General features: G+C 51.5%; 2 protein-coding genes across 4 annotated transcripts in view; one reads left to right on the plus strand and one right to left on the minus strand.

The window, feature by feature from the left end:
• The first annotated feature begins 3,049 nt into the window (after positions 1 to 3,049).
• MRM2 (mitochondrial rRNA methyltransferase 2) overlaps positions 3,050 to 26,518 on the plus strand; it is a 338,368-nt gene continuing 314,899 nt past the window's right edge. Inside the window, exon 1 of the mRNA XM_050968646.1 lies at positions 3,050 to 3,054. The gene's annotated coding sequence lies outside the window, so the exon portion shown is untranslated. The remainder of the gene's footprint in view (positions 3,055 to 26,518) is intronic.
• LFNG (LFNG O-fucosylpeptide 3-beta-N-acetylglucosaminyltransferase) lies at positions 5,108 to 24,760 on the minus strand. 3 transcript variants are annotated; one of them, XM_050966349.1, is made up of 8 exons: positions 24,146 to 24,760; positions 12,126 to 12,174; positions 10,236 to 10,335; positions 9,664 to 9,817; positions 9,228 to 9,313; positions 8,608 to 8,773; positions 7,912 to 7,997; positions 5,108 to 7,470 (listed from the first exon to the last, which is right to left on the minus strand). In XM_050966349.1, the coding sequence occupies exons 1-8, from the start codon at positions 24,563 to 24,565 to the stop codon at positions 7,404 to 7,406; spliced, it is 1,128 nt and encodes a 375-aa protein (XP_050822306.1). In that variant the 5' UTR covers positions 24,566 to 24,760; the 3' UTR covers positions 5,108 to 7,403. The 3 variants fall into 3 exon arrangements, with proteins under 3 accessions (XP_050822306.1, XP_050822308.1, XP_050822307.1); XM_050966351.1 differs by lacking the exon at positions 24,146 to 24,760 and adding an exon at positions 21,189 to 21,321; XM_050966350.1 differs by lacking the exon at positions 24,146 to 24,760 and adding an exon at positions 18,234 to 18,548.

Here is a 26,518-nt window from a genome sequence, read left to right on the forward strand (position 1 = left end):
TTCAAAGGCACTAGGCTAAAATGTGTGTATGAGATGGAGCAAGGAAGGGGACCTGTGGGACCCGTGACACCCTGTCTGCAGGGCTTTGGGAAGTGCCTCCAGGGGAGCGAAGGTACCAGGTGAAGGGCTTAGTGGGGCTGTGACTGGGCTTTCACTTTTGGCTACAGGGCTGGTCCAGTAATGTTGCATGTAATCTGATTGCTATACAGTGCAAATCATAGTTCAGAATGGTCTCAGTTTACTGTTCCTGGCAGCCCTCTCATTCCTGCTCGAAGAGTCAGCAATGAGATCACAGTCCAACCCCCACCCTCCTGCACAACACAGAGAAGGATCAAAAGGTCTGAGTAACTACTTACCTTGGGAGAGGCAGCAGTGTTATGGAATGGATTTCCTCACTGCTCCCATCATTAAAAACCCGGGTTCTGAAGTCAATGCATCCTTAGGTTGCAACGGAAATGAGTTTAGTGGCACCTGTATGGATTTGGGGAGGGCGGGGGTGGAAGCTTTGTGCTGTGTATATTGTCTCCTTTCCCGTGAAGCACAAAGGTGTCTGTTCAGATGCTGATGACCAGCCTACTTCATTGGGTTTGAATAGGTACTTTGATGGCCTGGGTTGCCTGTGTTCTGGTTTCCATAGGACCAGGGCTTGCTTTGGAAGCACACATACAGGTGTGCCTTTGAAAATGCTTTTGCTTTCATTGCATGGGCCCTTTTGTATTCATTTCCCAAGAATAGTCTAGGGCCCACGTTTATGGGCCAGAATGGCTGTGGAAACAGGAATTTCTAAGTAAATGTGTGAGAATAGGCATACGAAGTGATTTTTTTTTCTTGTACTTGCAAATATTTGCACTGGCAAGCTGATGTAACTGGGAGTTATGCTCTGCCCATCAGAGAATGACAGCAAGGCCCCAATCAAAGATAACGAGCACAGCTCAGCTATCACATATGCACAATAAACAGCATGTGAGCAATGGACCAGAAAGGAATTAGTTCCCAAACGTAAGGGGTGACTATTAACTCCCTAACTGCAAAGAGACAAAAATTAAGCAATTTATTTGCCCAATTTCCTTTGTTATTAAGCTTTCCTACTCTAACACTGTTATTTCCAACCTCAGCATGCGCAGCGGGTAGCATACCCCTCCCTACTATGCCCCCACCCCCCGCATGGCCCCTCCTGCAGTTCGGAGCGCTTTACCTTGGCCCAGACTGGCTGGGTTGGGTGGCCTGCCACCTGCAGGGAGTCGGTGGCTGACACTGGTGCCAGACGCGTGCGTGCACGTGTGCATGTGCGTTGGAGAGGGTGCTAGCAATCCTGCACACCAGGGCAGGAGGGGGGGGGTGCTGTGACCATGCCTCCCGGTGCTGGGACTGGGGGCCATGATGCGGGTGCGCTATGCTCCGGGGAGGGACGGGACCTTGGACCCAAGGGGAGGAACTGCTGAGTCACCGGCCACCCATGAACCTCAGTAAAGCCCATTTTAAGTTCCTCAGTGAGTGCAGTCTGAGCTCAGCCACAGAGTGAATGAGGAAGTCCTGTTGCGGTTATGGCGCCAGATAGTTGCTTGTCCACAGCAGTGGCCTAATAGCAGGCGTTCCAACAGAATGGAGACGCTTTTAGCCAAGTTCCCAGGCACCTACCCGAAACACATGCATGTGTCCAAAAGGTACACGTTATCAGAGACAAAAATCTTTCTGTCTCTGTTGAGCCAGTTAGCATAAACAGGATGTCCGGCAGAAGAGAACAGGGGACCAGATGAAAGTGGTTGGGGCAGACACACAAGGCAAGTATTTTAAAACTGCAGGCTTTTCTGTTATGCATGCAGAAAGCCTGGGGCAGATGCTTAGGACCATAGGTCTAATCATAAAATTGAACAGGTTTTCATGGCTGTCATGAACAGCCTGTCTGTGTGAACATATGAATGTGTGTGTTCATTGTGCAGCTCTGAATGTGCAGGTATAGGGTGAATGCATGTTCAGAGAAGGGTGGCTTGCTAAGGGATTTTGCTGCATTTTGAAAGCTTCCCCGCCCCCTGCCGTGCTTGCGCCCATCCTGTTTTTCCCAGCCTTTTCACACTGCATTATGCCCTGTGACGCTTTACCCTGTCAGGGGACTAGGATGAAAGGACTCTGAGCTTTGTAACTGGCTTGATGCACCATGCCCGGTACCAGTGGGAGTTGCTTTGCCTTGTTTTCTGACTGTGCACCAAATAAACTTTCAACACAGGGGCGATGCAAAGCCTACATCACGTCTTTGCCCCCGAGTGGCATTTCACAATAGAGCATACTGCTCGTTAATCCCTGCAAACCAGCATGTGGGCTGCCGGGGGGGTGGGGTAGGGGTGGGGACCACACACACATACACTCTCTCTCTCCCCCACCAGGCTTTGGCAACTGGGCAAGGAGACTGGTGCTGCATAGGAGTCACTCTGGTCATGCCTGGGTGCTGCAGGTAGATCTCAAAACCCTAGCGCCCTAATTGCGGGGGGGGGGGGGGGGGGGGGGGGTGTGCACGCGCCCGCATTTACTGGCTCACTCTGAGAGCCTTCTGTTGCACCCAAGCATTTACACAGGGACACACCTGAGGAGACTGCAGACCTGAGGCCTGGCTAAGCCAGCTACTTGTGGGTGGGGGGGCGCATGCATAGGGCCATAAGATGCAACATTTCACAACTGAGTCTAGTCTCACTGTACACACTCCTTGAAGTCTTAAACACAGTCCTGGAGAGGTGACACCTCTGCCCTGTGTACACTGACGGAGACATGATTTGTAATAGCAGCAGCATGGAGAAAAGAACGAGGCCCAGAGAGGTGTGCCAGACGTTGAGTACAAACCACACAGAGTTGAGTTAATGACTGGCACAGTGAGTGTGGCCTGTCTAAATCACACTGGCAGGATCTGCTGGAAGTTTTAAAGCATATTGACTTGCCTAGTCTTGCTCTTCTGCTTGCTATTTCTGCTGGATTGAAATTTACACCTAAGCCATTTTTGGTGGGCGTGCAAGGTAGCTTCTGCAGTATGTACCCCCGAGCTGAGCAGCTGGTACGCTGGGCTGTTGAAGCTGGCTAAAGTCTGTGTTTCCCCCCAGCCACTGAAAAATTTTCTTCATATGGCAAATGCCCAAACCTCACTGCTGATGATGCTGCCAGCCACATCAATACTGATTTGGGTCACTGAGGCATTGCAAGCTTTTCACGTGAGCTACTGCACTTCAGTTTCCCAGCAGAGTCTGGGCCAGTGTTCTTACGTGTTGAGCCCTGATGAAACCACAACAGAGCGAGCAATAGGAAAAAATGCAGGCAAATATAGCCTGGTATCATTTCCCAAGGATGCCATGGGCCTTTCCGGAGCCTGGAACTAGCGAACAGCTCAGGAAGACCTTGCTGCACCCACCCTGGGGGATCATTTTGATGCTCTCAAATGTGATTCATGTTCCGATAGTGCTTCTGAAGTCTGTTTCACTTGACCTTTTTTCTCCCTGTGGGTGGGTAGTGCTGTGCCCGCTTGCAGTTGGTGCTGGGTGACTCATTGCTCGGAAGGCAGGCTGGTGGAACGTGTGATAACGGAGGAGCGGGTGCAGAAAGCAAGTGCCAAAGCACCAGCCACCAGAGTGCTTTTTTTTTTGTTTGTTTGGGTTTTTTTTGCTTTGACACATGCTAACTTCCTGTTCGGTTTGCAGCTTAAAAATACACCCCAGGATACGCAAGAAATTCAAGTGAAACTGGAATTGACTGTGTCAGATGAAAAGTCTGACACTCGCCTCACAAGCCCGCCTGGGGTTTGGGGGCAGGGCGGGCCTGGTGAAGTTTCACTCTGGGCCCAGGGTTAACAAATGATTGTTTCTTAGTACCGGGATGTGTGTGTGTGAGAGACGTTGCTGATGGAACCAAGCTGAGGGGTTGGGGAAGGAGGCCAGCGGGGACACTACAGCTCAGAAGCTCTAGAGAGCTTTTTTTAAACAGAGGGTTGTTGGCCAATGTGATGTAGGCTCAGGGGTTATTGGTGAGTCCAAGTGCGTGTTCCCAGAGAGCAGGAGCTTTCTGCCTGTCCTTGTTCATTAGGGTGAAGTACCAGGGGTTAGCAGCTCTGCAGCAAGCCCCCTACCAAAAAGGGGTGTAGGGCTGTGCCTGCTTGCCGGTGGTACACAGACTGGCAGGAATGTGCATAGAGGTGTAGGGAGGAGGGAAGCGGGACCATGGGCCTCCCCCATAATCAGTGGGGGTACAGTACTCCTCTGACTCCAGGGCCATGGCATGGCAGGCAGTGAGCAGAGAGCGCTTCCTGGCCCTGGGGCCACAGCAAAGCCCCTGCAAAGGCAGTCAAACAAATTCCTATGCACACCCCTGCAGACTGTCCTAGTTTTGAGGCTCTTGTATGTAAGATTAGCACTAGAGTTTGCACAGCCCCTGTGCAAAGTATGGCATGCAGGGTCCCATTCCACTGCTTCCTTATGTGTAAATCAACCCTCCCTTCCCCGTGCCAGCTCCCGACAGACACTTTTTGAGAACAGCCTTCCTTCCCCTTTCTGAGGTGCTGGGAGCCAGCCTCAGCTCTGCTCATGCTGCAGTATCCTATCCCCTGCAGTTTGGAGGAGCTACAGTTCAGCTGGTGTGGTCCTAACTCCTTCACAGCACAACCAAGTTCTCCACAGGCATGAGAGAAGAGAGGGCTGTACGCTGAAACAGTACTGGCTGGACAGCCGGTCACTCGTGGGGAAAAGGGACAAGCAAACCTGCCCCCTGAGTGATGATGGGAGTTTGGCTGCATAGGAATCTCCCTGTATTTTTGGCAGTCACTGCAGGTGCAAGCTTTTGGAAGAGGGCTCCATTAGACAAGCCTCTTCTTGAGAGTTGGATGTAGGTCCAGGGTGGAGAGAATGCAACGCTGGCTCAGGTTAGACTTAGCCTGTGGGGCATGTTCACTGAACAGCCTTGTTGGAGTTTGTTGTTGGTCTGTCGTGTCAGAGGGGTATGGGCTGCAGAACCTTCAGCCCTAGCCGTCCTTGAGGACATTTATGCAGGAAATGGTCTGCGGTACCTCTTTGTACGGGAGTGATGCCAAATACTCAGGTTGCAGTTCAAACTACAGACAATAACCATGTGCCAGTGATCAGCAAATAAGCTGCTTTATTGAAAGCAAAGAATGATGGCTACCACAGGGTTTCCATGGTAACTATCAGGTTTAATTCCCTGAGAACACGTCATTTCTTTTCCAATCTATTTCTTTTAAACACATACTAGTTATGAAAAGCAGAGTGTGACGTTCCAGATACTGGAACACATAAATTAAGGTAAGTGAGCGTTATAAGACATTTCAATTTCATTTTCAAACAGATTTCTCAGAAGGTTTTGTTTTTTTTCCGATCCACAGAAAATGTATAAAAAAAATTTCAACCCTAGATCATTCTCAATTAAAAAAAACAGCACAGTAAAAAAAAATTACTGTTGCAATAAGATATTTACAGACGCACCCATTATGGGCCATTTTCACTCAGCCTCTCATTGGAAACATACAGTGCTGCCTCTGCCCACTTATCCATGCAGAGCACAATTAGCCCTCACCCCCTGGGCGAGGAAGGTTTAGGTCAATGTTAGTGCAGGAGCAGGGGATTTGCAGAGCCAGGAGCATCTGTCCACTGGAGCAGGTTATGCAGCGAACTACAGTTGTCTCCCTTCAGCTGCGGATCCTCCATTGACCAGAGGGGGCACTGTTGAGCAGCGCAAGGCGCTCCTTTTCCCAGATGCTAAGTACAGAGCTTCCACAGTGCTAGGACCCAGATCCTCACAGGGATTAGGGCTTCTGACTCCCATTGCATTCAGCAGGTCAGCAACCATGATCCAGCATCTATCTTGAGTCTCCACCAGGCCCCTAGCTACTGGGCCAGCCCAGACATGGTGCCTGGGAGAAAGGGGTGTTTCTTGACAGCAGCTTGCCCAACTTCTCTCCTCCCCTCGAGCTCAGTGGTGAATGGGACCAATAGCTGTGGCAGAGACTTACGCATTCAGGGGTAATGCTGATCTCACAATACCGACGGGACTAATTCCATTGTAGCCAGTGGAATTGCACCAGTGGGACACCCAAATTGGACCCTTAGTGGCAATCCTCCCAATACTCTTTATTCCCCCTATGCATGAGCATCTAATGCCCCCGGACAGACCCAGCCTGAATGTTTTCGCTCCACTGAACCTGAAGTATTCATTGGTATACACAGTGCATTCTACGTACGTTAATAATTGGCCCTGATGACCGCTAGTGTTAGGGACAAAACATTTGTAGCACTTTTCCCCCTCCGCGAAGATGCTCCAGAGGCAAGAGTAAGTGGGCAGAAACTTTGCACTGAAGGGAGACGTTATGTCTCCATATAAATATAGCATAAACATGGACACAGCATGTATGCATCTCTTTGCAACCCTTCCCCACCCTCTTTTGAATGTCTTTAAATTATCCTATATAAATACTGCATAGCTTTATAGTACTGAAAATATTTCAGCGAGGCATAGGGAACTCCAGTGAACAGAGTTAACATTGATTCTCGGCTTCCACCACCAACCCCTCTCCTTGCTCCTCTTCCCCCAGCCTGTCTCCCTTCAGTGCTACAGTGAGCTCGGATTCTGAGAGTCCAGCTCTAAACACGACAAAGTACAAAATTCCTCCAGGGCATTTCCTGGACTCAGATCCAGTGTGTCCAAAGAACTGCTCCTGGAGCCAGCAAACTTCCCCTGCTCCCCCCAGCATTGGAGGGAGGCAAGAAAGGGGAGCAGAGGGGACGTATTAACCCCCCCTCCCGCCACAACTATTATCAACGAACCTTCATCTGAAACAGTATCCGGAGCCGAAGGATGAAGGGTTGGGGGAGGCAAGTGAAGGGGGTGGGTAGGTAGTGGAATAAAGCAGGTTTGGCTTTCTGGGAAGCGGGAAGAGAAGGGAGCGAGGGTTGGGCAGAATGGGATAAAGAGAACATTTAAAAGTAAAATTCCAGCAGAAAAAGAAAGCCATGGCAGTAAAGAGCTGGCCCAGGGCACACACTTATTCCACATACATTCTATGAGAATTGCAAACACTGCAAAGCAACATGTAGACCCACGCAGGCTGGTGTTCAGGACACACCCTTCACAAGCCAGCCTGGCCCCTGGGCCACACGTGTAAGTGCTCAGGGCCGAGCTTTTCCCACCTACCCTCGGCCTGTCAGAGGAGGCGGCAGACAGCACCACAAAAATCTGCTCTCTCCGCCTGCACGGGAGATGAGGGGCCGCACAGCAGCCTATAAACCACACACACTGTGCATTATCACAGCAATAATAACCATTCGCCTCGCAGCAGGGAAATCACATGCACACATACAGGTCCCACAAGCCCTTCGGATACCAGAGAAACTTGGGACGAGGTTGACGGGGACATGCGTCTCCTAGTACACCACATTCGGGGGGCACCATGGCGTGTCTGGGTACAGCAAGCAGTGAATGGAGCGGAACCTGCAAGAGAGGGAAAAGACAGCGATCAGCACCCGAGCCAAGACCTGCTCACAACACTTAGACCTCCTTCCCATAGCTGCATGCAGCAGCCAGGCGAAGGCTAGTTCTTTGAGGGTCTGTCTACACTGCAGCTCCGAAGTGGGACTGCAGCACGTGTAGACAAACCCGCACTAGAGCAAAGCTAGCTTGAGTAACAATCGCAGCAAAGCTGCACCAGCATGGGTGATGGCCATGTGAGTATGGACCCAGGATCCTAGGCAGGCAGCTTACAGCTCAGGTACATCTACAAGTGCTGCAGTCCCACCTCCTGATTGCCTGAGGGTCATTTCAATTGCTCTTTGCCTGTCTTTAAAGCCCAGGCTTCCTTGTTGTACGGGGGTAAAAGGAGGAACGCATCTGGTTGCACAAGAATGTTGGGGGTTTGAGGAAGATGCAGCTCACCTGGATGGATCCTCATCAGCAGAGAAAGCTCCTTTCATGTGGATGGAATTCCTCTTGTTTTCAAACATGCCATAGCTCAGCGTCACCTGGAGAACACAAAGGTGAAGGTGTTGCTAGGGCAAGACGCTGCTCTTGACAGACGGGTAGCATGGCCCAGTGATTAGGGCACTAGCTGGGACCTTGGAGACCTGGGTTCCAGATCGTGCTCCCACAGACTTCCTGTGTGACCTTGGGCAAGCCACTGAGTCTCTCTGTGCCCTATCCGTACAATGGGGATAACAGCTTTGCCTTGCCTCACAGGCAGGGTAGGAGGGCAAATACAGTAACGACTGCAAGGCACTCAGACACTGTGATGAGGTCCAGTAGCGAGGTCACTGTCTCGTTTACAGCACTAGGAGAGCTCTAGCAGAGATAACCCAGGGGTTTGGAGCCTCCTTCCTGCTGAGGTGGTGTCACTTTGGGTTCAATCCCAGGTTCTCAAGAGTAATTTCCTAAGTTTCTGGCCTATTGTGCACTGGGGTAAGAGGCCTGCTGCTCATTGCACACAGCTATCCTGGTTCTGTGCTCATGCAGGAAGGGGTGAGAACAGAAATAAACCCACTCTCCTGTTCTACCTGTGATCATTACCAGGGCTCTAGGATCTGACTTGGCCTTTGCACTAACTCTAAAGTGCTTCTTGGATGAGGCCAGGTTTACCTGTTTGTGAATCTCTGTCTTGGGCACCTGGTGGAGGTTCTCCAGGTGGGAGTGGAAGAGATTACTCCGGATAAGCTTCACTCCTAGCACGGACTCTATGATGTACCCGATGGTGCAGTCATCTGGCAGACGGATCTTCTCAGCTGTGCTCATGAAATGACCCCCACTGTAGGAGACAGAAGGGAGCATGTGAGTTCGCCCTGCACCAAGTTAACTATCCTCAACGCTGCGCCAATGGGTCCCAACCCGGAGTTGGAGATACACCCTACTTCCTGATGGGGCAGGGGTGGGAGGAATTCAGCCTCTCTGCCCTTTCAAATGACCTCAACCCTGGCTTACAGAGAGAAATGTCTTTAGGACTAGAGCAATTTAGTCTCCATCCTAACTTCTTTGTGGGTCTCTTCTGAACACCCAGTCGGATGATGTGGACTTCAGTCCCCTAGATGTTGGGATGGAATCAACAAAGTCCACAAAGAGTTGGACTTCAGGATGCAGCTGAATTTCAAGTCACCAGTGATCTCTGATCTCCTGTGTCCTCCCCCATCCTGACCTGCACAGAGGTAATCCAGGACTTTCTAGAAGTTTTATGAAACATCAGTGCCAAGTGCTGATTCCCTTACCTCGCCCATGGGCTCATCTTCAGCGCCAGCCCACGACTAATACAGAAACCTGCTCCCCCAGTGGCAAACCAGAAATGAACAGGATGCTGCGAAAAAGACGGGAAGCAAAACAGCGAGGCTTAAGACCGGTCCTTTTCCCTGTCTCCTCGTGGACTTCTTACTAACTTAGGCAACACAAAGAGAATTCTCCCAATTGTCGCGACTGCTCCTGGGTGGACTGAACTGACCCAAACCTCCATCTGCACACAGGAGGCACATCCAAGCCTGGTGCTGAGGATTAGGTCCCTGTTCAAGTCCATCTCCATTCGGAAATGATAACATTTTTCAACATATCACCAGCTCAGCGAAAGCTGGAAACCCCCCACTTTGGGCTCAGTTGACTGCTGGACTTTTGCCTCCTGTTAGCCCAAGTAAATCCACTGTCCTACTCTCTTACCATCTTGTTCTCACTGATCCTCTCTGTGGCTTGAATGGGTCGGTCCAGACTAGGTTTGCCGATGTAGATGTCCTGTGTGTGGGGGTAGCCAGATAGCAACTTCACCAGGGTCCGGACATTCACATAGTTATCATCATCCACATGGCAAAACCACCTGGAGCAACAGAAGCAACTCAGTTAGTCCGGTAATATTCAGCACTCCCAGAGCTCCTTCCAGCATAGTGCTTTACAACGCAACCGTAGGTAGCTGTTATCCCCATTCAGCACAGGGAAAATAAGGTGCAGAGAGTCCAAGTGATTTAATCAAGGCCACGCAAGCAGAACCCGCTCCTAACCTCCTGCACCAGTCACTAGCCCATCCTGGGGAAAGGCCTGTCCATGGAAACTGAAAGAATCAGGCCGCCACATTGTAGCTGGCCAGAAGGTTCTGCAGCTTGAGTCCTCCCCTGCATTCCCAGCCCTTTCACCTGGCCACACATGTGGTCTCATGTGTGTACAAACTGGCATGCATATGGACACACCCCACACACGCTCGCTCGCTGTCTTTCTCTGGACATTAATTTCCTTCTTACTTTCTCCCGGACTCGATGAACTTGTCGTACTCCACGGCCATCTTGCAAGACAAAGCCTGGCGGCTGTGGGCGGCGGAACAGTTGGTGTTGATGACATTGGCTGCGGTGGGAAAAGGGTGGGGGAGAGAAAAGGGACAGTCAGTCCGATGAGTCTCTCTTTCGCTCCAAAACCACAATCAAGCTGCTTGAATGAATGAAACTGCCTGTCCATCAGCCAAGGCTGCCCAGGAAGCAGAGGTGGCAGGGAACAGCCCCCTCACTGAATGCAGGGTTCACAGGCAGCAGCAAGGGCAGCTACTTTCCTCGCACATAAAAGGGAAGGGCAGGGCAGAACGAAGACAGTCCTGTTATCCTCTCTGCAGCTGGCCCAGGAAGGCCAAGACCCCCCTAACCTACAGCATGGTACGGCCGGGAATCTCGGATCCTAATGAAAAGAATACGACCGTATTTCACAGGCCTAGTCCAAGACACTGCAGTGTTCTGTACTGGGACTGCATATCCTTGTAAAAGGCTTGGCACGGCCCCTGTCTAAAGTATACAGCAGAGAGCGTCCTAGGGGGCAAATGGAATTGTTTCCAAGGCTGTGTGAGATAAAGTGAACTTAAAGAGTTCTTACAAAGGAGTGTTGCTGAGTCACGAAAAGGAGAAGAAGGGATCGGCCCTATCTCAGCATTACCGTACTAAGCACACATTTGGCCACCACATCCCTGCATTGCAAGGCTGTGCACTCAGCCCCCAGAAAGGGGGCGGGTGGAGCCTGTGAACTGGATCCTCTAGCCCCTCTGCTGAGGTCCGTTAGCCAGAAGCCTGGCCTATTCATGTTGCATTTTCCCAGCACCGGCCACCTGTTATTTGCTAGGCCATCTCAAAGGGAATTGATTCAGGGCCTGAAAGGGAATCATTTACATCAGAAGAATAGAGAGGGCCTGCCCCAGACTCGAGGGAAGGGGCTGCTGAATAAACACTCACTGAGTAAGTCCCTTTCCCGCCCTCTGGTGAAAGCTGCTTGGGTTCCAGTTAATCACAGGGCTCTGATGGGAAAAATCCCTAGAAAGGCACCTTGTTGCTCTCCCCTGCCTCAGAAGGGAGACACAGATCAAACCACTGCAGGGCAGATGGTTGCACTGACTGCTTTACCAAGGGCAGGTGGGGGAAGGGATGGTGGCAGTGTCGTTTGTGACCTCCATTATCTCTGACAGGGGAATCTCAGCTGGGTATCTTCCCCAGAGGCCACCACTGTAACAAGCCGCCTCGTCCTCACCCTGAGATCCTCAAGGGGGCGCACCACCGCATTCAATTTCTGCCCCGGCCTTGAAAGCCACCTCCTGAGTCCTGGCTTGGAGTAAGACCAGGCCAAAGGGCACAAATCGGGGTACTGTGAATTAGTAAAGGGGACAGCCAATGATTTCAGTGGTGTCACACTGACGTCACAGAGGGCCAGTCAGCCACAAGTGCCCAGCACCCACCAGCTCCCTTTGTGACCAGCTTTTTCAGAACAGGTGAGCACCCAAACTGCTCAGCTGGCTTGAAAATCTGGCTGCCTGTTTTGCGCCTAAATGCTGCTTCAAAAATCTGGTGCCAGCTGTGGGCACCTCTGAAAATTCCAGCCCAAGGGCAAAAGTTCGCCCCTTTTAACTATTTAAGAAAAGTTTTCTACCATCTAAAGCTCCCCCATCCCACCCCCCCAGATTGTTTAGTCCCCTCGTTCCTGAAATCATGGAGCGGGAGGGAGGGAAGTAACTTGGCAGGCCGAACTACTCCAGCCTCAGAGGGCAACAACACGTTCATCTTGCACTTACTGCTGGATTCAAAGAGCCCACTGAAGTGCCTAAACTTCTACCAAGCTCGTGCCAGCCAGAAAGGAGACCAGCATGGGACTGGTTGACTCACCTGTGCGTTTCTTCAGTTCCTCATCCTCCCCATCGGTGAAAATGAAGGTCTGAAAGAGACGATAACACGTGATTAGAGTGACCGCAGGCCTGCAGCTTCGTGCCTTTCCCCTGGGGGAATCTACTTCTGCTGCATTCCATTTTCCAAAGTTTTCCAGGCAGCAGGTGCTGCTGGAGGAAAAGGGCCGGCTACTGACCATGGTTATTGCCCGATCGCCCTAACTGCGGGGTAGGAAAGGGCAGAAAGTGACTTCAGCACGATCAAGGCCTGCTGAAAGGTGGTGTTGATCAAGCTTTTTGTAATAGTTCTGTCTTAGCTGCACTAGAGGCTAAACCATTCAATACCAATCACGGGATCGCGGGAGTGGGTGCTTGTCACTCATTTCTTCTTAAGGCCCAAACCTTAACCCTAGATCCAAGCACCCCTGAACTTGGAGGCAATTTGGAGGCCAGCTCTGAGCTCTGTGGCTCCAGCCTGTCTTTGCTTCTCTTTAAGGAAGCTATTGGGTTAAAAATCTCAGCCTAATGAACATATTGATCACAGCCCATCACAGAGCTAGGATAACAATCAATACACTCATTGGAAGTGGGGAAGAGGGTGGGCTCCAGGGCTGTGAGCTGGGATCGCTGGACTGAAGGAAATTTTGGAAAACGGAAGGATTTGAAGGATCTCACTGAAACACATATAGCAAACTCCTCCCTGACAAGAGGGAAAGGTGCCTAAGGTTTCACCCTGAAAGCAGGTGTTTTCCCTTAAAAGTAGGAAAAGGTTCACACCCGCTGCGCCTTCCTCTGCAGGGAGCCCTGTGTCTTCATTTTAATCCCCATCTCTGCCCACCCCCCGTAAAAAAATAAACAGCACAGAAGGCCTGACAGGGAAGCAAAGGGTTAACGCTTTCCTTGCCTCAGGGGAGAGAAAATGAAAACGGTGTCTGTACCCTCTGCTTCCCAACCTCCTCTGTGGTGGAGGGCCTTCCCACCCCGGTTTGAGCTGCAGTCAGTTACTTGGGTTTTACTGTGTGTGTCTGCCCACATCTCTGGAACGTCATTTCACTGCCAGGGCCCAAGTGTGTAACAACATGGGCCTTCGGCACAAAGCCACAGGGCAAGGGGCACAACCTAAGAACGCAGTGGAGGCAGCCGCTTGCAAAGCGGAGACCTTAGGTTCTTTAATTGTATTGAGTTTTCCAGGATCTTGCTGTTATTCACAGCATATGCTGTCAATAAGCACCAGTACCAGGCAGTGGGATTGCACCAGACAGATGTGGGGTGGAGAGGAATGTGGGGCTGAGTGGAGGGACCTACAGTCACATGCAATGAGATGCAGCTGCGCTGTGGCCTCGCTTAAAGAGACAACATGCTAAGGAACCACTCTTGCTCCCATTGAAACCAGTGGGGTTCTGTCACTGACTTCAGTGCTGGCTCAGGCCCTGAGGCTCATGAGTGGAACTGTGTCTTTCCAAAGGCTTGCCCTGGTCAGCCCACCTGGCTCTGCTAAATACTGTGTGCATGGGCCTCTGCATGGCTATAAGCAGGTGTGTTTGCACTGCTTGTCCATGGTGTGCGGAGGCAGCCTGCTGGCTTCATCCCACACCTGTATCAACAGCATGCACCCACTTGGCTCTGTCCCAGCACTCTGAGCTAGCACCCCCCCTTCTGCGGCCTCCACGCCCATCTCAGAGCCTTTGTTTATTGAGCTGGAGGTCAGGTGGCAGCAGCTGCTTAGCTCTGGCACGAGCCCGGCTTCGCCCAGCTTGCTGGGGCCAGGGTGTCAGCCTTGATCAATGCAGCTCCCTGCACCTGTCTGTGCGCTCGTGTGTGCAGAGCGGGGCGCACCTCCACCCCTGCACTCAGCCAGCTTCCCAGGTAACTGAATCGCCTTCAACTGCTGCTTGGACTGGTGCCCAACGGCAAACTCCACACACACGCACCCCAATTACCTGAGCCACCTGCCTGGCCGCACTCCCTTATTTACATAGCTAATTCTCAGCGTATGTTGGCTGGCTCCAGGGACCATCTTACTGGTTTACCCTGGACTTTTTGGGGGGGGACTGGGGGGAGGGAGGCAATGGAGGGGGAGGGAGGGGTGAGAAAGCAATCTCAATCAATCAGCGTGTAGCAAACAAAGCCAGAGAGAGAGAGAAGAAACCACAACCAGCTGCCAAGCGCTGTAAAAACCAGACATGCACAAAAGGGCAAAGGAAGAAAGACAAAGAGAAATTGGAGGGGGGGGGCAGAGGCCTGGGAACGATGAATTACAAGTGAACTGGAAATTCGTTGCCACTCAACAGTCAGTCCAGCCCCGCCGTGGGCTTTTTTTTGTTCCAGGAGAGGGGGACAATAGCTTAAATGCATCTGCCTGACTTTACTCAGTCCAGGAGAGTTAAGCAGCAATGTGTTTGCTCCCCCATTAGCATACAGCTGGGCTAGTTAACTCGGGGGAGAGAGAGGGGAAGCCAAGTTTGTTTGCTCAGGTCCCTGGGGTAGGGAAGTGGCTGGGAAGAACAGACACTGCAGGGCTCCTGAATGGAAGGACGGGGCTGGGCCCTGGACTCACTAGGGGCGGGGGGTTGCAAGTGGCCTTTTTGGTCTAAGAGAACAGAGCTGACCTGCGGCATGAAAGCCAATCTACCAACAAGGGCATGTAGCCATCGCCCAATTGCATATTTGCCAATGCTTCCAGGAAAGGCACAAGATGGCTTGGACAGACAGCACCTGAGATGGGGGGGGGGTCGAGGGCAAGAGTGCACATGGGCTCTGCTCCTTCCCTGAGGAAGGGGATCCCACATGGGGGGAACCTCAAACAAAGGGCTGGGTAGTGTTACAACACCTAAGAAGAGTTTGTTACACAAAGCAAAATAAGGAGGCTCAACTCTCAGGCTTCACGGCATTAGCTGCTCAGTTACAGGGCCCATGGAGGAATGCCCCCCCTCATAACATGGGCTAACAGGCATGGAGCAGTAAGTTGGAGGGAGTGTCATGGAGGGCAGGGCATAGGCATCACCTAGCTGTCAGTGTCAGGAGCAGGATGCTGCACTAGCGGTGGTAGGGCCCATGCTAGGTTCAGGGCTGGGGAACGGGACAGAATGGCTTGATCCTCCCTGGGGCACAACGGAGATCGCTCACCTGGCCTTGGGGGCGTGGAGGGAGAGGGTAGGCGAGAGAGAGAGAGATACACACCCTGACTAGGATTGGGGCCTTCTCCTGACTGAGGGAGTCTATAAAGCCGCCCCAAGGAGGGACAAGGCCTGTGGCTGCGACTGCATTCTGAGATGAGTTGGTTTGATCTCAGTCACGGTGACTGGCAATGGTGTGTATCCTCCCCCTCCGCCCACTATCCATTTAATCAATCTCTTTGGAATGTGTCAAAGGGGGCCAGCAGACGGGGGCGGGAGACCAGAACCCTTGCAGGATGCCCACGGGGGATTTAATACAGAGGAAAATGTTTGCTTGATTAGATCAGGAATGATGTCTCCTGCAACTGTGTCTTTGCCTGCTCCAAAAATAACCCCCCAACTAATCCTCTAGCTCAGCTGCTATAAATAGACTGAAGTGGACATTTGTGTATTATTAGCCAGCATTGAAAGTTGTTATTCTGATGATGCCGCCCCTCCCACACACTGGAGACAATAACTATCTCCCAGCCTCTCAGAGGAGCACTCTGTCACTAGTCCTCGTAGGCAGGGAACTGCGTGACCCCTTGGAAGGAAACTCAGGAAAGTCAGCCTGCCCGCCTGTCTCCCTGCTGCCTGGGCAGGAAGGGTAGAGCCTGCACCCAGCCCTACGTGATACCTCGGAGGGACTATCTCGCCTTTGCAGCTTCACTGCCTCTCACCCCCTTCCTGCATCTCCGCAAAGCAGGAACCCAGCCAGAAGGTTCAATTAAAACCAAAACACTGACAGCCTCTCTCTCTTTTTTAATTAGCTTGTCTACATTTCTTGTAGATGAGATCTCCCGTTTCTGTGACCTCCCTCCCTCACGGGCAGGTTTCCAGGATCCGGTATAGGACACAGCGCTCTATAGGCAGGTCAGCTGGGAGGAAAGATGTCTGGGGAGAATAGAAGGGAGGAAATAGACCAGAAGAGAAGAGAAGTGGAAAAGAAAGGCAGATGGGGGCGGGGGGGAGGGTGTTCCCTGCCAGGATTACAACAAAGCCAGGGGATTTGCTGCCTCTCAGCCACACAGTTCAGCCTGGAGAGTCCCCTCTTTCAGGCAGTTATGGTCTCAGATCTGCTATGTGGTTAGATATTCAATGGATGCAGAGCCCCATCCTTAACCCTCCCCTTCGATTTAGATCAGGGGTTCTCAGACTTTTGTACCGGTGACCCCTTTCATACAGCAAGCCCCTGAGTGCGACCCACCCTTAAATATATAAAAAAGTGTTTTTAATGTATAACACCATTATAAATGCTGGAGCAAAAGCAGAGTTTGGGGTGGAGGCTGACAACTTGTGACCCCCCCATATAATAACCTCCCAACCCCCAAGGGGTCCTGACCCCCAGTTTGAGAACCCCTGATTTGGAACCTCTGCTCCTTGTGGCTGCTGGAAGGTTGCTTCATTGGAAGGAGACTGGGGCAGGGAGGGTGGAGGCTGGGCATAGGGAGAACTGTGCCCACTACATTCAACTGCTAACTTACATTAAAAGCTTTTCTATTCTCTCTCTGCACATCCCAGATACCCAAATCTCCAGCTGTGATGCTCAGTTCACCTTCACAGGAATGGAGCCAGGGCATATGCACAGCTGAAGCGCTCTTGCTAAACCACAACAACAGAACCTTGCACATTCCCACTGATGACTTGAGACTCAATATGTATTTCGAAGCTGCTAGGAGATGTATACAATGAAAAGCCAGGACAGTGCCCTCCAACATGGTCTTCGTTCATTGGGAAGCCTCATCTAACACTTGAAGAGCCATCATGGGGATCCCAGCAAATACACAGCAGCAGTGTATTGTGTAAAAGCCAGTGTCCCAGTCAGAGGGAGCTCACTACAGCCTCTGCAAGGAAATCTTTGGTGATAGGTGGGGAAATGGTTGATTTTTAGTGTAAACTGTAAGGTGCGAGGATTAGCCTGTGCACATGTACACACGCAGTGCATCTATCAGCTCTGAGCCTGATTCCTCTCTCCCCTCAGGGAAACTCCCCTGACTTCAGTGCAAGATGCTGGAACTGAGCAAAGTTACTCCTGATTGACAGTTGTATAAATGGAAGGTGAATCAGGCTCCCTAGCCCTCTGCTCAGTCGTGAGTTGCACCATCCCAGATCTGGGATTCAGTTCCATAAATGTCTGGAGGGCCAAAGCACAGGCCAGGCTGCTGTTAGCAGGCAGAGGTGCTCTGGGCTCTGTGAACGCTCTCCCTTCCCCTCTCATTCAGAGTCTCTCGCTTGGCATTGTTTAGAGCTACTTCTGCTTTAGGAGTGCAAGGAGTTACATTGCTCTTTTCTCCCCCACGCTTAAGTCCCCTTGTCTCTGCTTGCTCAGTGGCTGCATTGTCTGGCCAGGGACCCTGACTCGGGACACACAGGAAGCCTCATTGTTCTAAAAGCTGCAATTTAAAGAAACACAGGATGCCAAATCCTTCTCCAACAATAGCGGCCACCGAAGAATAAGGCCAGGACAATGCACTTTACCCCACCAGGTTCCTTAAACTGCGGCATAATGGGGCTTGGAGAGAGACATCAGGCCACTGGCATGCACCCCCCCCCCCCACTCCCCGCATTCTGTACCATAGGGATTTGCTAGAGGAACTCAGCTCCCAGCACAGGGTGCTCTCCCAGCCTGGCCCAGCTCCCTGCATGGGGGAAAGAGAGACTGCCAGTCCAGACTGTCACATGGGGGAAAGGTTTTTCCTCCATTTCTCTTTTCTTAGTGACTCACTTCCCCTTACTGGCAGTGAAATCCTAGCTCAGCCCTTGCAGTTGCTCACAGCTCCCCAGCTGATCTTACTTGGTGATGAACAACAGCATGGCTGGCAGGATCCAGCCATGAGGCTCCTATTCCACCCACCCAGCAACCAGGGAAAACTGGTCCCGACCATCTCTACTCTTGTCCTTTGTCCAAAAGCAAATCTCAGTTTTGTTGCATCTTAAAAATGCACCAGAAATACCTTCAGGGATGACACACTCTCAGGAGACAAACGGCTGTGTCTTACTGCTGACCCTCTCCTCACCCACTCCTGCATCAATTGCATTGAAAACAGGAACCAACATGATGCATGTTGCACAAAGGACCTCATGACCATGCATTGCATAAGTCTCATTCTTCCCTTTCCCGGTACTGGTGTCATTTCCCCTCCATCATGTGACACGCTTGGCCTGATCTGGTAAGGGGCCTGCACCTTCAGCTCTCATTGAACCCAAGAAGAGCTCAGGTGAATACAGCTTCTGGGGCCCAGGCTGGCGTCCTGGGAGCAGGGGCTTGCCAGAGTTGTGTCTAAAGCACCATGCTCTCCTGCAAGAAAGAATGCAATGACTTTAACCTGGAGGACAGTGCCTAAAAGTAGACAGCCCTCCCTGGCCCTAGGTTGTTTTGGGGGGGAGACACCTGTGCGCATTGGCTGATCTGTCAGGTGGCAACTGTGTCATTTTGAAATTGGCAGGGGGAAGATCGCAGCAGGTTTGGCTGGATGGTTCCAGTTCATTGCTGTATCCTCCAGATGGAAAAGTCACTACTCAGGGGAGGAAGGAGGAGAGAATTAGCAGCTGGAACAGGTTCCTGCCTGGCTTTTGTCCCCTTGCAGCACATGTTTACTGCAAACAAACACAGCTCAAGCCCTGATGGGCCAAATAGCAAGTACAAAGCTAAACAAAAAAAAAGGCAGCTGGGGAGAAAGTCACCAGCTCATTTCAATGATTAGTTTGATGGTCCTGGCCTCTTTCTTGCCTAGCTGTCTGAGCTGTGACTTTTCCCTGCTGCGGGGGCTGTGGCTGGCACAGAGATCCCTAATCTCAGAACATGATCCTTTTAACCAACAGGAGCACATGAATCCTGAGGTTACAAGGCATCCCCAAACAGGAGCTGCGCTCGCTCTCGCCCCTTCGCTTTTCAGTAACAGGAAGAGTCCTCTTCTCTGTAATTTAAAATGCTATTATTTTTAATAATCCCCCTTTGAACAATGAGCTCCTTGTGCAATGAGGGACTCACCCCTCTCTCCCCCTACTTCACACTCTACACGTGTCTTTTGCAGACTTATATTTCAAGTGCTTTTATTGAAGTCTGAGTAGAAATACCTCATTGCTTGGGGCATGCAATTAACAGCATTACACACCCCCAGATCATCGGGTGTCCAAGGATAACCCTGCCCTCCATTTAAAACAAATACCATCTCCCATAGAATACACCTCTGCCTGGGAGATCTGCCTTCAAACAGGCCTCAGCCCGAGAAGGAATGAGCATTTACAAGAGCTGTAGATGTCAGCTGGTGTTGCAGGGGGCTTAGCACCTCCCAGATTCAGGCCCCATGTGTGTTTGTCTTTAACCTGCCCAGGTTTGAAGGGAGAGGAGCTGTGCACTTAACCCAGGGAGCTGTCATTCCCCTCTGGACAGGAACTGCAGTGGAGTGGCCAGAACAGGCTTGGCATAGCTCCGACAGCCAAGTTCCACCTGCTGGGTTGGACAGAGCCCACACCTGTGTTTGGAGTGTAAACAGGACACAGAGCTATACTTGCTGTGTACACATGAATGCATAAGGCCCATTGGGAGCATGTCAGCACACAGCACACCCCAGCAAGCCGTTACCCCGGAGGACAGGGATTCTGGCCAAGCTGCTAGGAAAATTTGGGAACTGCCTGTGCTTTCTGGAAGGTAAACACATTCCTCTTGAGTAAACTAGCTGGAATAGGTATCAGGACCTGCAATTATCTGCCAGACTTCTGGAAATGAGAATATCCTTGCAACAGAGTTAATCACGTTGCTCTTCCACGCATCTCCTGGGAGCAAGCCCACCAAGCTGCTTGAAGAACATTCACTCCGGGCCCTGTACAAGGAGCATGGTCCTTGTGCAGTCCTGTCACTGCAACTCCGCAGCCTCAGCAGGAATTTAGGGGGTAGGAGGGCTGGATGAACTTGCATTTATGATTTTTTCACAATTTTGGGGCTTTTTTTAAGTGCAAACACTCCCCAGACCACTCTGTTGCATGCAAAGTATTCAAATGCTGCGTCAGCCACAGCTGCAAACTCTCTTCAAAAGATGCTGGCCAGGAGGAACAACCTCTCTCCAAAAAAACAGCCTGTCTGGGCTAGCTCATTTGAAGCAGGGGACTAGGCGCAGGATTGGGGAACAGGGGTGAAGCCAAGGCCTATCCACTCTGCTCAGATAAAAGGGGGAGGGGTCCCTACCACATGATATCATTGCAATATCTTGGATCAGACAGAACACAGGAAACTGGGGCTATTGTATGTTGAACAAAGAGTACCCATGAAGACAACACAATAGCAGTTCCCCCTTCCTATCATCTCTCCAAACTGGAACCACCTGGCAGATTTAACCCCTTCTCCCCTATTTTACTTAACTCTTTAGCCATTCATTTAAAAACAAACATGACCCTGAGTGTAATTACAAAGAGGAAGGTTCCAATTTTGATTCAGAAGGGGAAAGGGGGATGGACAAACCGACAGATAGGGTTGTTCTCTGCTTTGGCAGAACTACATGTGTTTATTAGCCAAAAGGGATTCTGGGCGAGTCTCTAAGAATTTCCACTCTTGCCCTGCAGCCAGAGTGCAGAGTAGCATGAACGCTGGGAAGGTGCTGGCAAAACGAAAAAGAGAGCTGCTCCAGTACCCAGAGAAGGGAGGCCTGACTCAGACTGAGAGCCATACTTTTAGCACAGGCAACTCCTCAGTCGAAAACCCCCTTAACTAATCCAGAGCATTGTTTGTATGAAGCCCAGAGCTTCAGCCAGCTCTCACAAGCAGAAGCTTCCAGCAAAAGCACAGAGCTTACCCAAGGGCAGGAACTCACCACTATACCACCCACATCTCTTGCCCCCCCCACCCCACCACACACAGACACTACACGAAGGTGCACAGATAGATCATAAGCGAAAGCAAAAGAGGAACTAACAGCTCGGGAAGCCAGGGGACCCCGAAGTTGCTGTTGCAGGGCTTCTTCGTAGGAGAGGGTCTCAGAGAGGAAACTGTGCAGGCAAGAGACAGATTCGCTTCCCCACGGCCTCTCTAGAAGGGGCAACAAAAGCTGTCAGGCCCGTTGAGATGGAGGGTCAGTTTCCTGGTTACAGCAGCCAGGCCAATGTGGAAAGACTGGGACACATTCCCACCACCCCGCCAGCTCGTTGTCCTTCTGCCTGCAGGAGTTTTCAGTAACTTCAACTCTCTCTCCAAGGCTTGTCCCTCAAGTGCTGTACAAGAGCATCACTCAGCAGCTTGTCAGTTGGGCACCTCTCTGAGCTGCAGCCCGCCTGGCTTCCTGGCCCTCATCTCTAGGCAACCTGACCTGGACACGGCAAGCTCCAGCTCCCTGGTTCCCATGGAAAGCACCACACAAGAGGCTGTGAAGCCTTTTCTCTGCGCTAGGGAGAAAAGAGGCTTTGTTAGCTTGCCCAGGGGGACAGCGTGAGAGCTGAGACTCAGGACTCTGGGAATCCAAACAGACAAACGAAACAAAACAAAAACCCAGAAGAAAGCCAGAGCCCATGAGAAAAAGAGAACAGCCATTCCCAGGATCGTCTGTAGGTACTCAGGGCATTTCTCCACCTCCAGCCCACCCCCCTTCTCAGAGGCTACAGAACATAAAAGAGCAGCTAAGAGTTTCCACTAACTAACCATGGCAGGGAGAAAGAAGCAGAGCCACTGCCAGGCCTTTGAGATCTCCTGAGTAAAGGAGCAGGTCCACTCCCATAGAAGCCAGTGGCACTCAGAGACCTTACAGCTTGTCAGCAGCTGTGTGTGACTGAAGTGTCCAATGGAAATGATGCCGCAAGTCGGCTGCAAATTATTCCTGAGTGAGAAACATGAGTCCACCTCACCGCATGGCAGGCCCAGAGAGAGCCCATAAGGAAATGGGTGGCAATGGAAGCGGATGAATTGGGGAGAGAAAATGGGAAAGGCTCATTCTGTTCGGAACAGGCATAATCTGCTTGGGAAGCTGTTTGATGATCAAAATAATTCCAGAGTAAGGAGAGCAAATGGCAAAAGCAAGTTTCCTAAGGAAACAAGTGGATTTACCTTTTTTTTTTTTTTTAAAGTACTAGAATAATGGACAAGACACTGGTGGAGAGTGAGAGACGATTGCTCATGAATACAGAGGGCTTGGGGGGAGAGGGAGAACAGATCAGGCTGGTAATGAATTCTCTTAGCCGAAGTATGTACTGGTGGCCAGATAAGATGACTAATAATGGTCTCTTCTGGCCTTAAACTCTACAAAATGCCACAGTATTTCTGGTTACCAAAATTTCCACCCAAACTTGACTGTATTCCATAGCGCTCTCAGCCCCAGAACCCGGGGTCAGCTGATCTCTCCCTCTGTGCATTTTGAGCACACCCACCACTGCAGTATCTGGGTACCACAAATCTACCCAGTGCTCTGCAAATGATGTCGTAATTCAGACTTGGCCTCGCACTGAAGTATCTAAGTACATGCCTGGCTTGTGAGAGGCTACCACAAGAGGAAAGACATCTCCTTAGGCATCAGAGCCAAGGTGCTACAGTCTACAGATGATGGGTTCTATTTCTGGCTGTGCTGTTGCAACTTTGTGTGTTACTGCAAGACTGGGATAATGTTAGTCACCGTGGTAAAGTGCTTTGAGACCCACTGGTGAAAAGAGCTATACGGCTTTATTATTACTGCTTAGGCTCCATATTGAGGTATGGGCCAGACGGTGCCCTCTGAAACAGAAATGCTATTTCCCCACCACGCATGCTGCTAAGACAGCCTTGTGTACAGGCTTTTAGTGAAGGTGACACGTCTCTGAAAACGCAGCTTAATTCTTTCTTTAAACAGTGAGCTGACAGCCTAGACATGGATGCTCCAGATGAAGAAAAGGGGTTTGATGTTTGCAGGGTCCCCCTCAGCAGTCTCTAAACAACCCTGAGAAATCTCAGTCCCCTCCCCTTTTCTTTATGCTAAAGAGCTCTGGACTTCAGCCCCTGTTTTACATCTGAAAAATCCAGGCTAGTGACACAAATTGCATTTCATGCTTCTCATGCCCAGTCTCCAGGGTGTGGCAGGCAGAGGCAGAGAGAGGGGGAGGAATAAACAGGCACCTGAGCACTGAATGCAAGGTCTCATTAAAGATCCCTGCTGCTGAGAGAACAGAACAGCTACGCTTCAGAGGCACTTTAACCAAAAGGCTCTGGAGTGTGTAGAGCCCAGGCCCAAGATAGGAACCTGTTTCAGAGCAGATTGTGCCTATCAGCTGTGCAGTGACACTGAGTCCATCATGATGCACCTGAATCCTCCAGCTAGGGGAAGCAGAGGGCCCCTGCTGAAAAGAGATTAAACTTTTTTTTTTCTTTTTAATATCTATCTCATAGAACTGGAAGGGACTCTGAAAGGTCATCAAGTCTAGCCCCCTGCCTTCACTAGCAGGACCATGTACTGATTTTTGCCCCAGATCCCTAAGTGACCCCCTCAAAGGATTGAACTCACAACACCAGGTTTAGCAGGCCAATGCTCAAACTACTCAGCTATCTCTTCCCCCCTCTGCTTCAGGTTAACTCCCTGGCAGCCCGGGCTGAGGGTGGGGCGGGGAGGGGAAGAGATGATCCTCCCAAAGCCCCCCCTCACCCAGGTTTGTCAATAGCAATGGAGGAAGAGGGGGAGGCGTCATTGTTGGTCTGTGCCTCAATTTCCCTTCCCCGGGTCAAGGGCGGGAGGCTCTGGCTAGAGGCGCTTGGGCGTGCAGGCACTAGCCAGATCATTCGTGCCTCCCAGCGTGGCCGGGCACGGCTCCCTGCTGCCCCCAGGCCGGGGGGCTCACCTGCCGAAGGCTGGAGAGCAAGCCCCGGCCGCAGGCAGGCTGCAAATCCCCGCGCCCCACTGGCCCCGGCCCCGCCACTCACCAGGTCTCTGTTCCGGGAGATCCAGGTGTCCAGCAGCAGCTCCAGCCTGGCCTTGTGGAACTTCTTGGTGGTCTTCACCGCGATGAAGACATCCTGGGCGGTGATGTCCTCCAGGGCCGGCCTCGGGGTCCCCTCCCGGCGCGGGGCCAGGCTGCCGGCTCCCTGCGCCTCCCGCCTGCCCCGGCTCAGCTTGCTGAAGTAATCGGTGAAGCTCTTCACCTCTCGGGGGGCCACGCCGGGCTCGCCCTCCTGCAGCTGCGGCTCGCCCGGGCTCGCCAAGCTCTGCAGAGCTCGCCTGCCCCCTTCTCCTCCCAGGTCCCCCACCTGCCGCTTCTGTTGATCCGCCATCAGGACCAAGAGGCAGGTGAACATGCACCCGACCAGGAACAAGAGCAGTTTCCTTCCGCAGCTCTTCAGCATCTTACCAACCCCCTTTACTCGGCTCAAGGCAACGCTGGCTGCGCACAGCTGGGCTGAAGCGACTCTGCCAGTGCAGATCAGCTGCGCCGCTAATGCCTGGCAGGTGTCAGCGCCGGCCCCCTGGCCCCGCTCTCTCAGCAGCGACTGCTCCAGTCCGCCCGCAGCTCGGCGGCAGCAGCAATTTAAAAACTCCTCTCCCCACGCCCCCCGTCCGAACGCCTATGCCAGGCTGCCGTGGAGGGGCGGGGCTCGCCCAGGCCTCGCCCCTAAAGGGGCGGGCTCAGAACGTAGCCGCAGTCCTTTGGGCGGGGCTTCACTCGTTCTGCTTTGGCGGCGAGTCTCCCACGTGGGCGCGCTGCCGGGGGCTGGGAGCAGACGCCGTCACGGTACTAGCTCGGCCACTGCCAAGTTCTCCCTTGTAGATCAGGCAGGTTGGGAGGCTGGTCCGTGACAGCCTGTCTTGAGACAAAGCAGGAGCTGCGCTCACTGACTGTTTACAGACCAGCGCCGAGGTTGTTGCAAGAGCTTTTTCTCTCCTGGCAATGCCATTTTAAGGCAGAGTATTTCAGGGGCATGGTCCAGAAACTCCAGTCCTATGCACAGTGCTTGTACATACATGTCCCCTAATGCAAGGAGTGTTAGACACCCCCAAGAAGTGAGTCAAATAATAAGCATAATGATAATAGTATTATTAATAAACTTTCAATTGTAGCCTCAAGATATGCAAACGTCTACCCTAAATCACCATGCGATCCTCTCACTGTACTCCTTATCCTTCCCCACCCCATCCCTTCCCTGCTTGTCACATCATTAACACTAGCGCAGATCTACTCTCACAGACCTCTCTTCCCCCATCCCCTACCTGGGTGGAGCAGAGCCCACCTTTCTGCACTCACAGATCCAATTGCAGGATCAGGGCCTTAGGGAGTAAACTCCTTGGGGTGTCAACTGTCTTTCTATTTGTTCTGTAACATTGCTAGCACTCATGTAGCAATGAGCATGTGCCAAATCCCCAGATTTGAGCACCCCTGAATGTTGGAGGTTTTAAAAATGTAAACTTGGAGCCAGATCTAAATTTTGCAAATGGATTCTCTCTTTAAATGGGCTAAACCAAACTCCTGCTCTGAATACCTTTGAAATGTAGAGCTTTCAAAGTCCAGATTCAAATGTTGCTGCCGGAGCTCATCTCTAATGGTTATACATTTGCAGAGGAAAGGTGTGAAAATCAGTCTCGGAGCCAGCTGTATTGCCCAATCGACTTAGCTTTGTCAACTGAGCTCAGGAATTATGTAATATTATCATAGGGGGCATTTCTTAAAGTTCCTAGACACATTATTCCATTGAGGCTAGGGTGACCAGATATCCCGATTTTATAGGGAACAGTCCTGATATTTGGGGCTTTGTCTTATATAGATGCCTATTTACCCCCCATCCCCTGTCCCGATTTTTCACACTTGCTGTCTGGTCACCCTAGTTGAGGCATCTCAGGGAAGGCCGTGAAGAAATTGCCTTCTCTACTTTGCATGTGGTACACCAGTGCAGTCTTATTGAACCAAACAGTCTCTGTCTGAGCAATCCCCTTGCCTCCCACTTTCAGCTGTCTCTATCTAGCCTCCAGTGATTCTTTCCCGTTGCCTCTATACTTGCTGTTATCTCACAAAAGTACCTTCATCCTCATGATCTCTGTGGTGATGGTTGAATAGTGTCTGTACAGCCCTATTCAGTCCCTCCGTATCCCAGACTCACCATCCTCCTCCACTCATGCATGGTGATATCTTTAACTGAATGGAAGCTCAGTCTACAGTATCTTTCTCTGTGGAACTGTTCCCTGTTTCCTTGTGCAGGAGTTGTCAGCATTGCCTGCCCTGGCTTCTGTCCAGCTATTGCTGGCCCCAGACCCTGAGAATCTAAAGCTGTGTGTTGATCTGGGACATCTACATGGCTGTGTAGTGT

Source organism: Gopherus flavomarginatus, chromosome 9 (genome assembly GCF_025201925.1).
Source record: "Gopherus flavomarginatus isolate rGopFla2 chromosome 9, rGopFla2.mat.asm, whole genome shotgun sequence".
Classification (NCBI taxonomy): Eukaryota; Metazoa; Chordata; order Testudines; family Testudinidae; genus Gopherus; species Gopherus flavomarginatus.

Coding starts and splice junctions, on each gene's coding strand:
- LFNG (XM_050966349.1), bottom strand. CDS start 24,565: ATGCTGAAGAGCTGCGGAAGGAAACTGCTCTTGTTCCTGGTCGGGTGC. Junction 12,175..24,145: donor TCTCCCGGAACAGAGACCTG/GTGAGTGGCGGG, acceptor CGTCTCTTTCAG/ACCTTCATTTTCACCGATGG. Junction 9,314..9,663: donor GGATCAGTGAGAACAAGATG/GTAAGAGAGTAG, acceptor TCTTTTTCGCAG/CATCCTGTTCATTTCTGGTT.